Source organism: Desmodus rotundus, chromosome 12 (genome assembly GCF_022682495.2).
Source record: "Desmodus rotundus isolate HL8 chromosome 12, HLdesRot8A.1, whole genome shotgun sequence".
Lineage (NCBI taxonomy): Eukaryota > Metazoa > Chordata > Mammalia > Chiroptera > Phyllostomidae > Desmodus > Desmodus rotundus.
In genome coordinates, this window is record NC_071398.1 from 37759590 (window position 1) to 37772048 (window position 12459).

The 12459-nt window shown below is 49.9% G+C and overlaps 1 protein-coding gene across 2 annotated transcripts; it reads right to left on the minus strand.

The window, feature by feature from the left end:
- Positions 1-172: 172 nt before the first annotated feature.
- Positions 173-12217, minus strand: HNRNPL (heterogeneous nuclear ribonucleoprotein L). Of its 2 annotated transcripts, XM_053915247.2 has the most exons (13): positions 11913-12215; positions 9973-10091; positions 8903-9140; positions 8686-8773; positions 7770-7864; positions 7613-7685; positions 4235-4306; positions 3843-4123; positions 2405-2526; positions 1893-2094; positions 1260-1317; positions 1065-1160; positions 173-551 (listed from the first exon to the last, which is right to left on the minus strand). In XM_053915247.2, the coding sequence occupies exons 1-13, from the start codon at positions 12174-12176 to the stop codon at positions 493-495; spliced, it is 1767 nt and encodes a 588-aa protein (XP_053771222.1). In that variant the 5' UTR covers positions 12177-12215; the 3' UTR covers positions 173-492. The 2 variants fall into 2 exon arrangements, with proteins under 2 accessions (XP_053771222.1, XP_053771221.1); XM_053915246.2 differs by having other exon boundaries at positions 3843-4306; positions 11913-12217.
- Between the last annotated feature and the right edge of the window lie 242 nt (positions 12218-12459).

The window sequence follows — 12459 nt, forward strand, 5'->3', positions numbered from 1 at the left end:
TCCGGAGTTTTCCTCAAGACTCCTTCATTGCTAAAATCTTGGCTGGTCCACAGCCCTGGCTCACCCTGCTCCTCTCAGGGCTGGGCCTGCAGCTGTGTCCTGGCCTGCCTGCCCTTCAGAAGAGCAAGTGGGTGGGGGAAGCAGACACACCCTGGAATCCCACAAAGTGCTGTTAATGTTCCAAACTATTTTATTGAAATGTGCCAAGAGTACATGGACAGCACAAATATGAACAGGAAAAAAAATAATCACTTGTACAATAATTTTTAAAAAGTGAAGGTTAATCTTGGGAGATATCAATTCCCTTCCCCTCCCCTTCCATCCTTCCAGCGTTTCCATTATGGTTAAGCCTCTACTAACCTAGCATTAAAAAAAAAAAAAAAAAAAAAAAAAAAAAGGAATACAGGAACTTTTGCAAAAAAACAAAAAAACAACCAGCATAAAGGAAAGAAATGTTTTCCTGCTCAGATGGGACTCTTCCACGGCAACTAATTACGAGGCATGTTGAGCGGTGGAGAAACACAATTTCAAGGTGTAAGGGTATGGTCCGTCTGCAAAGGAGAAGAAAGAGGTCTGGCTGAGCCCATCTCTGGAGGCTCCCCCACACAGTTCCCCTGGTTCACTGCCCAACTTAAAACTTAAAAACAAGCCAAATACACAAGACCTTCCTCCTTCCCTTCCTCCATTCCCATGGAGAATCCCACTCCTAGCTCTATAGCTGGCCCAGGGCTAATATGGCCCCTGCCCTGGGTACTAGCTGAGCCAACTTCTGCAACTGACGTGGTAGAACGTTACTGGCAGCTTCTGATGCAGAGAATGCCGGCTCCCCAGAGGACAAGTCCAAGCAACCCCCAGTAGGCAGAGTGGGTGGCAGCAAGCAGCCAGCTGGCCCAACAGGGACTATCAGGCTGCTCTCCTGGTAATCAGGTCTCATTTGTCTGCGTCAATGACAGTGTGGAAATCTCTGGGGCTTTATCTTGATAGCAGGAAGGACACCTCTGGCTCGAAGGCAGCCAACCCATTAGGCCACAAGGGGGATGACTGTAGGATACATAGATACTCACTTGGGTTTTTCATCTGGTAATGGTTCAGGAAGCCCAAAGTCTCCAGGGCATCACTCTTGGACTCCCACTCCAGCAGCCCAGAGGAGCTGCGTTCACCTAACCGGAAAGCAAAGGTTTCAGGCTGACCCAAGCAGAAACTAGGGAACCACTCATCTATAACCAAGAAATGAAGGGGAAGCAGGGCAATTTACCCACTTTTGCCTGAGAATACTTTCACAGAAGATGGTCGCTTCACTCCCAGCTCATCGCAAATCTGCAGGACAAAAAACAGATGCAGAAACACAAGAGTGCCACGTGGCAGAATTCAAGCAGACTGTGACCTGCATGACTGAGTGCTTGAATTTTCCTGGACAAAGTCTTTAAGCTTTTACCACACATTAAAATGTCTCCACGGCCCCCCTCAAATTTTCCATCTTGAGCTGCTACTTGAGTGTTGACACTAGGTAAATGTTTGATGAACTAAATACCAGGACCAAAGTTCAACTCTGCCAGTCATACTTCCTGTCCTATCTTCTTCTGACCTCACCCTTAGCAGGCCCCTCCCTTCAGATGCTATCTAGGCACTCAGGGGCCTGTCTGACAAAGGGGGTGTCCTGAGACTGGACTCTGATCATCACTCTAACACCTAGATAGGGAGAATCTTCCCCAGGAAAAGTATAGACATCTTAGTTTGCAAAAAATGTTAAGAGACTGGCAAACTCCACTGCTGATAGAAGAAGTGTGGTGCTGTCCCCAGCACCCAACACAGGGCCCAGCAGAGATCAATAGGTATTTGTTGCAAGGCCAAAATAAAATGAAAGGCCCACTCAGATGGCTGTGGTGACCCACCTCAAAGAAGTTCTCCTCTGTCACCTCCAGAGGAGCATTGAAGAAGTGCAACACATTGCTAGGATGCTGGATGCGGTTCTTGGCTGCCTGCTCTGGAGTGGAGAACCGATTGTTCCTTGATTCACTGAAGTCTTTGTAACTGGAAGACCCGTCTTCTAGCCCATATGATTGACCAGGCATGATGGCTGGTTGCTTAGAGACACTGGGGGGAAGGGAAACCTTTGTCAGGCCTAATGGCCGCCAAATCCTCCACTGAAGTCTCACATTCCTGTCTGAGAGAAAGTGCTGTAGGGCTGGGGGGGCACTGCACCACAGCTGAAGTGAGGCCCACACTTCCTCCCACTGCTTCAGAGCACCTGGGAATACACCCACCACACCCCACTCCTACCTTCATCATCTCTGCCTCACTGTGTTCCACAGCTGGGTCCTGTCCAGAGTGGCCCCCATTTTCCTTCCCTTTTCTCCCCAGTCCCTCGCTGACACATCCTACCCCAAGGAATTTGGGCACCTACCAGACTTTCAGCTTTTGCCCAAACATGAAGTTATTGTTGAGGTGGGTAATGGCCCGATCCACAGCATATCCATCAGCCATCTCCACCATGGCAGCCCCTGGCTTGCTTTTCATGAATTTCACCTTGGGGAGAACAACCATGGTTAGCACCACTGCACAGCTTACAGGGACCCAACTCCTGCCCCTTCCAAGTTAGAACAATTAACTCCTGCTTGCATATCTTACTTGTGAATGGAAGAGAAACAAAAGAAACAGAGAAGCCCACTTGGCCCATAGCAAGTGCACAGCCCAAGGTAGACCTCAGAGGAACATAACCCATAAGTGGGTCACTTAGCCAAACAAGAAAAAGAAAAATGCAAGCAGTCCCTGGGCAGTGTGACTCAGTGGATTGTGGATTGAGTGCTGGTCTGTGAACCAAAGGGCTGCCAGCCTGATTCCCAGTAGGGGGCATGCGAGAGACAACCACACATTGATGTTTCTCTCCCCGCCTTCCCCGCTTTCTAAAGAGGAAAAAAGCTATTTTCATGTTGTGTTAGTAAGACACATTGGTCTAGCTACTGGGTCGTGATGTAAAAGTATTTTATTTGGGTTACAGTAAAAACACTGAAAAAACAGTAGAGTCTGTTCTAGAAGCCAGGCCATCTAGCTCTGAGTCCTGCTTCCACTAAAAGGTCCATGAACATGGGCAAGTTTATCACATTCTGTGCCTTCATTTCCCCCACTCATCTCTTTAAGGACTCTTGTGAAAATTAAGCCAAATTACAACATGTAAGGCATTTTTAGAGTACCTAAGTATAGGAAGAACACTTAACATGTATTAGCTGCTATTTAAAAAAAATTCTCATCAGAGAATATGTTCACTGACTTTAGAAAGGAAGAGGGGGAGGGAGAGGAAGAGACAGACATCAACACTGTGAGAAACACTGACTGACCACTTCCCACATGCACCCTGACTGAACCTGCAACCTTTCAGTATAAGGCATGATGTTCCAACCAAGCCAGCTAGCCAGAGCTTAGCTGCCACTATTAATGAGCCAAGAGAGGCTGCAAACTCAAAAAGCTTCAGATGGGCTCAACAAAAGAAACCACGTGATTTGAGTAGAGTCACCTATCCTACAAGGCAAGGCAGAAGGCCCAGTGTTGCCAGATCACCTGGGGAAAACCCATACACAATGACTTTTATAACGTATGAATTTCACAAATCTTAACATTCATGTAATATCAGGTACTAGTATCTACGGGCTAGTCCTGGTTTTGTCACTGAAAATTCAAAATTAAATGAACCCATATATGGTGAGGACTAAACCAACCCTGCCTGCAGGAGGTCATTCGATTAAGCGAGTTACTCTTTCTGGATCTCCTTGTTGGCCATTTCCCCTTCTTTGCTGATTGGCAAGCCATGAAGTTCAAGGTTTCCCTGGGACCTACCAGAAACTCACCTTCTCCACATTGCCGTACAAGCAGAACACATTGAAGACTCTGTCACAGTTCATCTTAGATTGATCCAAGCCATAGACCATGAGCACAGGGCTGTCGGCGTGGGGGCCATACTCGGGTGGTGGGGGAGGGGGTGGGGGGTGCCCATATTGGGGGCCGTAGCGACTTGGGCCCCGGCGGTGACCCCCCACGGGTGGGCCCATCCTTCTCCCTTCGTAGTGAGGTGGGGGGGGCCCGTAGCCCTCATCATGGTAATGGCTGTGGTACCCACCATGGGGCCCTCCTGGGGGGTGGGAAGGAAAGAGAGGGAGGGCGGGTGAGAATTTGCGTGGCGGGCGGCGGGCAGGGGCACATGAGCCACGGGAGTCCACGGAGGGGAACCCCCTGCCCTCACCATATTCTGCGGGGTGATCTCCCAGGAGAGGGGGCTGCCTCTGGCGTTTGTTAGGGTTGCTGCCAGGGTCACCTAAGGACAGAGAAAGCAGTTAGAGCCTAACTTAGTATGAGAGGTGGTTCTTTCCCTCCTCACTAAGAGGCTAATCTCCAAGACCCTTAGCTCCTGCAAGCCTGGTTAAAAACCCTCTCTATCTCATGAGGGTTGCTGGGGCCTCCCTCCTGTGGCCTGGCCCAAGGTGGCATAAAGCCCAAAGCTGGAAACCACTTTACCTCCTCTGCCAACACTAATTGGGCTGCTTCCCTTTCTCTATGAAGGATAAGGCAAGGTTTTGGGCACTCTGTCATCTTCCCTGGCCTTGGTGGGAAGCGCAGCTCTTGGGCCCTCTGGGGAACTTGAAGCTACTATGGAAGGTAATAGATTATAAGAGCCAAGGACAGTTTTCTAAAATAACTCCCAGTGAAGAGAGAGGAGATTAAGAACAGGAAAATAAACCAGGAAGAGCAGAAAGATATCAACTGGCTCCCAAAGCCCCCAGGTTCTAGGAGCTCTAGACCCTACTTTCTAGGTCCCTTCTTTCTCAATCCCAGTCCCAATCACCCTCCCACCTAAACACGTCAAACAGGGACTAGAGAAAAGGACAAGCAGGGCAAAGTCAGAAATCAGTTCATGTGAGCAATCATGTACAAGGCATCAACATTCTCAGACCCCGACAATGGCGCAGATCCACCCCGACCCCAACTGCAGTTCGTAACTGCTACCATTAATTTGGCGCTCGAGTGGCAAACACTGTGCTAAGCGCTTTACAGACATCACAGATTCTAAAATTCCTCACAACAACCCTATGAGGTAGGTTCTATTTTCACCCCATTTTACAGATCAGGAAACTGAGCAGTTAACTTTTTACTGAGCAGTTCAGAGACATTTTAGCCCAAGGTCACAAAACAAGTTAGTGGCTGAGCTGGGATTTGAACCCAGGTCTGGCTGACTCCAAAACCCAGAGCTCGAGACCACTGCCCTTTCCTGCCACCCAACCTGTGTTTCGTTTTCAACAATCAGTCATTACAAAGATGGAAAAGGGCTACTTACAGCAGAAGTACAGAGTACAATGTCCATTTGTCACAAAAAACAAATCTGTATTTTCTTACCATTGGACGCTTCAACAGTGAGTTAGCACAGTTCTGAAAGATGGCGTCCCATCAAACATACACTGCGACCCTGCATCACATGGTTTTACAGTCATAAATACAAGTTACAGTACACATCCGCTACAATCTTTTTTTTAAGAATTGTTTTAACAGTCAATGTTTTGATTAAATCAAAAATGGCTCACAGATGTTCTGTCCTCAGAAGATATCAGAAAGTGGAAAATAAAGGTGTATGAAGTGGGTAGTGTCCCTCCATGTTGTCACCTCCTCACATTGTGTGCTGCAGTGCGGTGCTTCTGGCTGTGTAGCGCTCCATGTTATGAAGTGTGCCAGTGGCCCCACTATGCCCGAGCTTTGGCCTTGGGAGCGCGCCCGATTACCCACCAGCAGGTAACTGTGTACCTCTGAGCTGTTTGTCTGGTTTTAGGTCTGTTTTGGTTTTTGATTTTTTGGTTGTGGTTTAATTTTTTTTTGGTTTCTTATCTCCAGTTGGTGCAGATTATGTTGGCAGCTGTTGACTGCAGAAAAAATAAAAATATCAAAGCAAACAAAAAAAAGCCCTCCCCAAACCAAAGGACTTAAAAAACAAAACAAAACCCACGTGGCGAGGAATGGAGAGGATCCTATTGTCTTGGAGGCCCATGGAATCTACTTCAGTCTGTGAAACGGTTTCCGAAAACAGCGCCGCTGGCTGGCTGAGAGCTCTGTTCTCTGTGTTTCCTACTTCTGTGTACATTCTCGGGTTCGAGTTTGCTTGGATTTTGACCTTGTTTTTAATGTTTAATAAAAAAGCAGTGTCTGCTGCCATGTTGCGTCTCTTTCTTTGTCTCTGTCTGCCTCTGTCTCTGTGCTTGTAGCTGTTCCTTGGAGCGCGGTGTGGTGTTCTTGATGTAATGAGCTCAAGTCTGCAGCTGTTTCTGGGGACGTGGTGGAGGCTGCATGTTCTGTTCTCTCCAGGAAGAGCTAGTGGTTTCTACCCTGTGTGTTGGTGAGCAATGTGCAGAGGCAGAGCCGCTGAAGTATGGTTCCCGAGGGGGGTGGCGAAGCATCGCCCTCACTCCAGGTTACCTCATCAGCTCTCGTTTTTGACCCCCAGCCTTGGGGCAGCCAAAACTGAGAGGCATCAAAACCAATGCACAGCCAGCCCCTGCCACTAGCCCCTGCTGGTCTGCACATCTTCTATTTATGTTCCTTGGAGAAGAAATGGTTGGTTGCCATGTTTCTGTTAGCAGTCATGTAATGCCATTGCCCGCTCTGGTACATTCACTTGGTCACCAATTTGCCTCTGACCTCTGGAGGGAGAAGCCGGACCATAGCACCCATTGTGAGGGTCCTGGGGGAGCGTCTAGCCCACCCCACCCACTGCTGCCCAGCTTCAAGAACGAACAAGACAGGACTGGCTAGAAATGGGGTCCTTTGGCCTCCCGGGGCCTGTGAGATGTCAGCAACCAGCCTCCTCCCTCAGCCCATGGCCTAGTCCAATGTATCAGACCAAGACAGACACAGAGCTGGACGGTCTTGCTGAGGCGGTACTGCTGCTTTGCAAAGGCAATCCTCCACCTCTCCCTCCCATCCAAGGCAAACCATTCTTGACAGATTCTAGGAGGAGGGTTGTCCGTTTGGGCCCCCTGCAGAGAAGTTGAGTCCCCTCTACAAGTGAAGTAAGGCATATCCACCCTGTTCCAATCCAGGGTTTCACCTAACAAGGTCAACTTGCTGAGACTCTGATGCAAGGGCCTGGTAGCCTTCACCACCTCCCCAAGCTGCCCCCCGACCCCCAACCCCAAGCAAACCCTCTCAATAGTGGAGAGCAAGAGGACCATTCCTGGCCCAGTGATAATGGAGCATACCCGAGTAGGATTACAGAAGAGAACCAGCAGGATTCATCTGGGAGCTGCTACTGGTTTATAAGCCATTGTCATGCCCAGTGCTCAGTGAGGCCCTACTCCCCACCCAATCCACACCCCTACCACACCCCTACCTTGATTCTGTACCCTCAGCTGCACCAAAGGGCCCCAAACAGCAGCTAGAACCCAAAGGGCTCTCACTCACCCTCTCCCACTAATATGTCTTCTCTTAAGAACTGATCCAAGGCCCTCCCATGTCCACAGGGAGCCCAATGGCATTACATAACCTTGAGCCCAGGTCTATGAAGTGCGCTAGTCTGAAGTGCGCTAGTCAAGTGAAGACAAGGCGGGTGTGTTTAGAACAAAGTGGCCATCAGGATTACCTTGTCCACTGAGGTTGGGGTTTGTGTAGTCCCAAGTATCCTGATCATTCTTGAATACATTCAAACGTGTAGGCTATAGGGACAAGAAAAAGTTTAAGATCAGCCAGGCCCCAGCTCAGCTGGCAGCTGCCAAGGGGCAGTCAGGTCCCACACCTACCTTCGCATATTCAATCTTCAGAGTGCAACAGCCGGAGTAGATATCAGCCCCATTGAGTGAGGCCTTGGCCCGCTGGGCACTTTGCACAGAGTCAAATGTAAGTAAAGTTAAGGAAAGCCCCATCACAGCAGTTCTTTGGAGAGGACTTCAAGCTGTCCCAGAAATGGATGAAGACAAGATAGCACCCAAAGACTGTGTTACATGTGTGTTTTGAGGTCTGTTCACCGCCATAGCCACTCAGATGGAGATGGGCTGGAGTGCTACCCTGGGTGAACAACCACTGGCCAGAGCTCCTTTATGATCTACACTCCCATCCCACCAGCCAAGAGGTGGCAGCAACCTCCTCTGCCACCACTCCAGCAGGCCAAGCCACCTCTTTCTTGTGCTTTTACTAAGCCTGACAACCTCTGCAAAATGTCAACTAGATTATGATCCTACTCTGAAGTCCATCAGAGGCTTCCCACTGCACCCTGACCCAAGCTTCACTACTGTTGAGGATGCCCTATTAACTCTTCGAATGTCCATGGCTTACCCGCTCCCCATGCCTGCTATTCTTCAGTCATCAGGTCATTTGCTTTCTCCAACACTAAGCTCCTGCCCACCTGAGGATCTTTGCAGAAACTGGTTCCTCCACCTTGAATACCAGCTCCTACCTCCTCATGGAAATTAAGTACCACCTCATCAGAGACCTTCCCAGATCCCCTTGTATCTCACAGCACACTTTACATTCTGCACTTTTACACTATACATATTGATTACTTTATGTTTAGTGATGGCCCCTCCTATCAGACTGTGGGCTTTATGAAGGCAGCTGACACATGGCAGGCATTCAGTAGATGCATGCTGATTAAAAGGATGGCACCCTGCCAAGTTCTGAGCATCCATCCCAAGGAACACCTGTTTCCTAGCAAAGGATATTCCACCATGGCCTGGACTCCATTCTTCCGGAAAATGACAATTCTCTGGACAGGGCCACAAGGGTTACAGATAGTGTAAAGAACATCCTGTAAAGGCAAAGATAGGCAAAATGAAGGAGCACTGGCAGGTCAGTCTGGCTTGGTGGAGGAGACAGAGAGAAAGGGAAGAAAGGAGCTCTCACAGAGGAGCCTAAAGGAATGTCTGCTGGCACGCACCGTGGTAATGGAATAGATAGGGTTCAGGATGGTAAAGAGCAGCACACTGTTGACGCTCCGGGAGTCATCCGAGTCTCCGGGGCGGGAGATCTTCTGGCTGGTAGAATAATTAACAAAAGCTGGGTGACCAGCAATGTAGATTTGGTTGTCGGCTGCATAGTTCACAGCGTTGCAAGCCCCCAACACATCTTCAAACTCCACCAATGCTTGTCTCTTTTTAGGCATCACCACCACATAGCTGGCAGAGAGAACACAGGTTTTAACCCTCTCAGGAGGATGGAGACAAGAACAGAAAAATGGCAACAAGAACAGTGGGAGAATGGCCTTCAATTTCCTATGAACTGACTCCTCCCTGGCCTTGGAACTCCCCTTGTCATAAATGGCAGGACAGGCAAAAAGAGGTATAGTTTTGACATTACCTCCTCTGCAAAGGCTTCCTTCCTGACCCCTCTCCACATGACTCAGTCAAATGCCTCCCATAGACTCCTGAGCTTCCCCATCACAGTGCTGATCACTCTGTATGGGCAACTGTCTGGGAGGAGTCCCGTAAAGTTTTTTTTTTTTTTTTAAAGATTTTATTTATTTATTTTCAGAGAGGGGAAGGGAGGAAGAAAGAGAGGGAGAGAAGAATCAGTGTATGGTTGCTTCTCACGTACCCCCTACTGGGGAACTGGCCTGCAACCCAGGCATGTGTCCTGACTGGGAATGGAACCAGCAACCCTTTGGTTCACAGGCCAGTGCTCAATCCACTGACCCACAGCAGCCTGGGCCAGGACTGTTTCACTCACTGTTCTTTTCCTAGTACATAGCATGTACCATATTCTCAGTAAATACTTGTTGAATACAAGAATGCTGCTTAAAAGATAGAAAGTAGAGAAAGAAAGCAAAAGGCCACAGAACATGCTGGAACCTGACAATGGCCAACCCCAAGAGCGGATGAGCCTCAGAACTCAATCAAAGGACCCTGGACCAAACTGGCCAAGCCACTGTCAACCAGAAACCGGTGACGCACGGGACACCAAAAAGTTGACTTCTCTACATACTCAACCTGTGGCCTCTGAGTAGAATACCTGATGGGTCCAAACTCCTGCAAGGCCTCCACAAGGTCAGCTTCCACCACGCCATCAATCAGGCCCCTGATGTGGACAACTGGGGAGGCAGGGGTCTTGTGTGGGTCATCGTAGTTCTCCTGAGAAAGCAAGCAAAAACAAGATTTTATTTCTTACTGTACAAGATGGTGGCCCACTGACCTCTGTGTTATTGAGAACCCAGTTAGGTAAGACAGTTGAGTGTCACCCAGGAAAGACACACAAGTCACACAAGGGACAGCAACTTAAGCTGAGCCAGCAGGTGGACACCTGTCTAATGCCTCTTGCTGTAGCTTCTAAGAAGAATGGAGGAATAGGCAAATTGCTTATCTTACGTTCCTCCCAGAACCTGCCTCTTCCCACTGGTCAAAGAAATGTGGGAAAGGAGTGGCTTGGATGTGGATACCACTGGCAAGTAGGGCCCACACAATTCTCTCTTGCAGCCTAAATCAAGCAATCTGTCTGCATCCACCCCAACTTCTTTGCCCTGTAGCCATTATAACAAGCAACAACTATCAACCATCACCCAGCCAAGCATTACTCTTTCCCATCACTCATCCCCAGATCCAGGGAGGGTGAAAGAGCATATGTCCCAGAAGCTGTGGCAGTCAAGCCAGTCTTGGCTATTCTAGTTTTTAGACACTTTCCCACCAAAATCTATGTTGGAAAATACTACCTAGGCCAAACTACATAAGAGAGGAAGGTCTTTCAGAAAGAAAATTCAACCCATGCCACTAAAACAAGACAGCTCCTTTCCCAAGGGAAGTACCCTTCCACTCCAAAGCCTTTAATAATCAGGACGAATGTTAAATTTCTCCACTTCTTGTGAGCTCTGGGCCTAGACTGCAGTCTGAAAACCACCAAACCAAAGCACATAATAGTGCTTTATTTCAGAAATAAACCACATAAACAACAGGAGGCACACACATGCCAGATAGGTACCAGGTTCAGCGCTTTGGAGTTCCAAATCTCTGGGTTCTAATCCCAGCCCTGCCCCTCACTAACTAAATGAATTTACCTCATCTGAAGACAGAAATCCTAATACTATTCCCTATCTCATAAAAAAGTGTTGAAAATTCAATTAAGGTACCTGTAAAATGTTGGTAAATCGTAATACACATCGCAGCTAATCCCTGGAAAACCCTGCAAATGGCTGACCAGGAGAGGACTTTCTCAACTTGGAGGGAATAGGCTCCAAGCCAGAAGGAACAACTGGTGGTCTTTGCAGAAGCCACTAACGAGACTGAACGCCTTCCAAAATGCCCACTCACAGGGAACATTTTGGTTCATCAAACCCCCTGCACCAGTTAAGCCCCGGAAATCATAAGCAAAGCCGAGATGGCTCCAAAGGTTGGCTCAACTCCCAAACGCCTAGAAGACCTTTCACAAGCCTTTCTTCCGGTTTTCAATGCCCACAAAAGAGGACATAATCTGCATTATCATGAAATACATTTATTTCCGTTTCGAGATAAACCTTTGCACTATAAAAATTTAAAAAGCGTTCCAATAGAATTTCTCTCAAGCGCGGGAAAGGACACCGCCCACCCGTTCCCGCTCACGGGGTGCTCCCCCAACCGCCCACGAGGCCGAGGCGGGAAAAGTGCGCCTGCGCATGGGGCCAAGGAAAACCAGAGAAAAATCGTCCCGGCCGCAAGCCCGCCCTCACCCCCAACCAGCCCGCGGCGCCTGCGCACTGCACTACCCGCAGCGCGAGCTCTCTGCTCTGAATAGCTCCCACACGCAAGCGCCTGTCCTCGGGCAAACCCCGCCGTTTGCCCAACGCCTGCCCCTCCCCCACCTCCTCAACGGCGCGAGTGCAGGGGCGCGTGCGCAGAGACCCCCCCCCCCCCAAGAAATATCCTCAGGGTGGGAAATTTTCCCTCACTTCCAGGCCACACCGGGACCTAGAGCCCTGGCCTCACCCCGCCGCCGCCGCCCGCCGCCCCGGCTCCTCCACCACCGCCGCCACCGCCTCCGTGCTGGTCGCCGGCGTTGTCAGTCTTGAGCCGCTTCGGGGCTCGGCCGCCCTCACTGCCGCCGCCATAGTAGCGGCCACCGCCGCCTCCGCCGCCCGCCGCCGCCATCTTCACCATCGCTCCAGACCGCCTCCGCTGCTCCTCCGGCTGCTGCCTCTGCTCCAGCCGCCGACGCCGCTTCTCCGCCCGGGGCAGCAGCCTCCGCGACATGGCGGTGCAGAACCCGCCTCCCCCCGCCTCTCATTGGGGGAGGGACAACCGCCCGTCACCCGCCGTCCCCACCCGATAGGGGGAGCCACTGGTCCCGCCGCGGGGGGAGGAAGGCTCTGCATGACTTGAGCCTCTATTGGATAAAGCCTACTCTGTTCGACAGGAGTGCCCTCCCTCGTTTGTTTGGGACACTCGTTATAGGCGAGCGCTTTCTGCCAGTCATTTTATCGACCCGGGCTGCCTTAAAATAAACTCCAATTTGATAGGTCGGAGCTCTGGAACC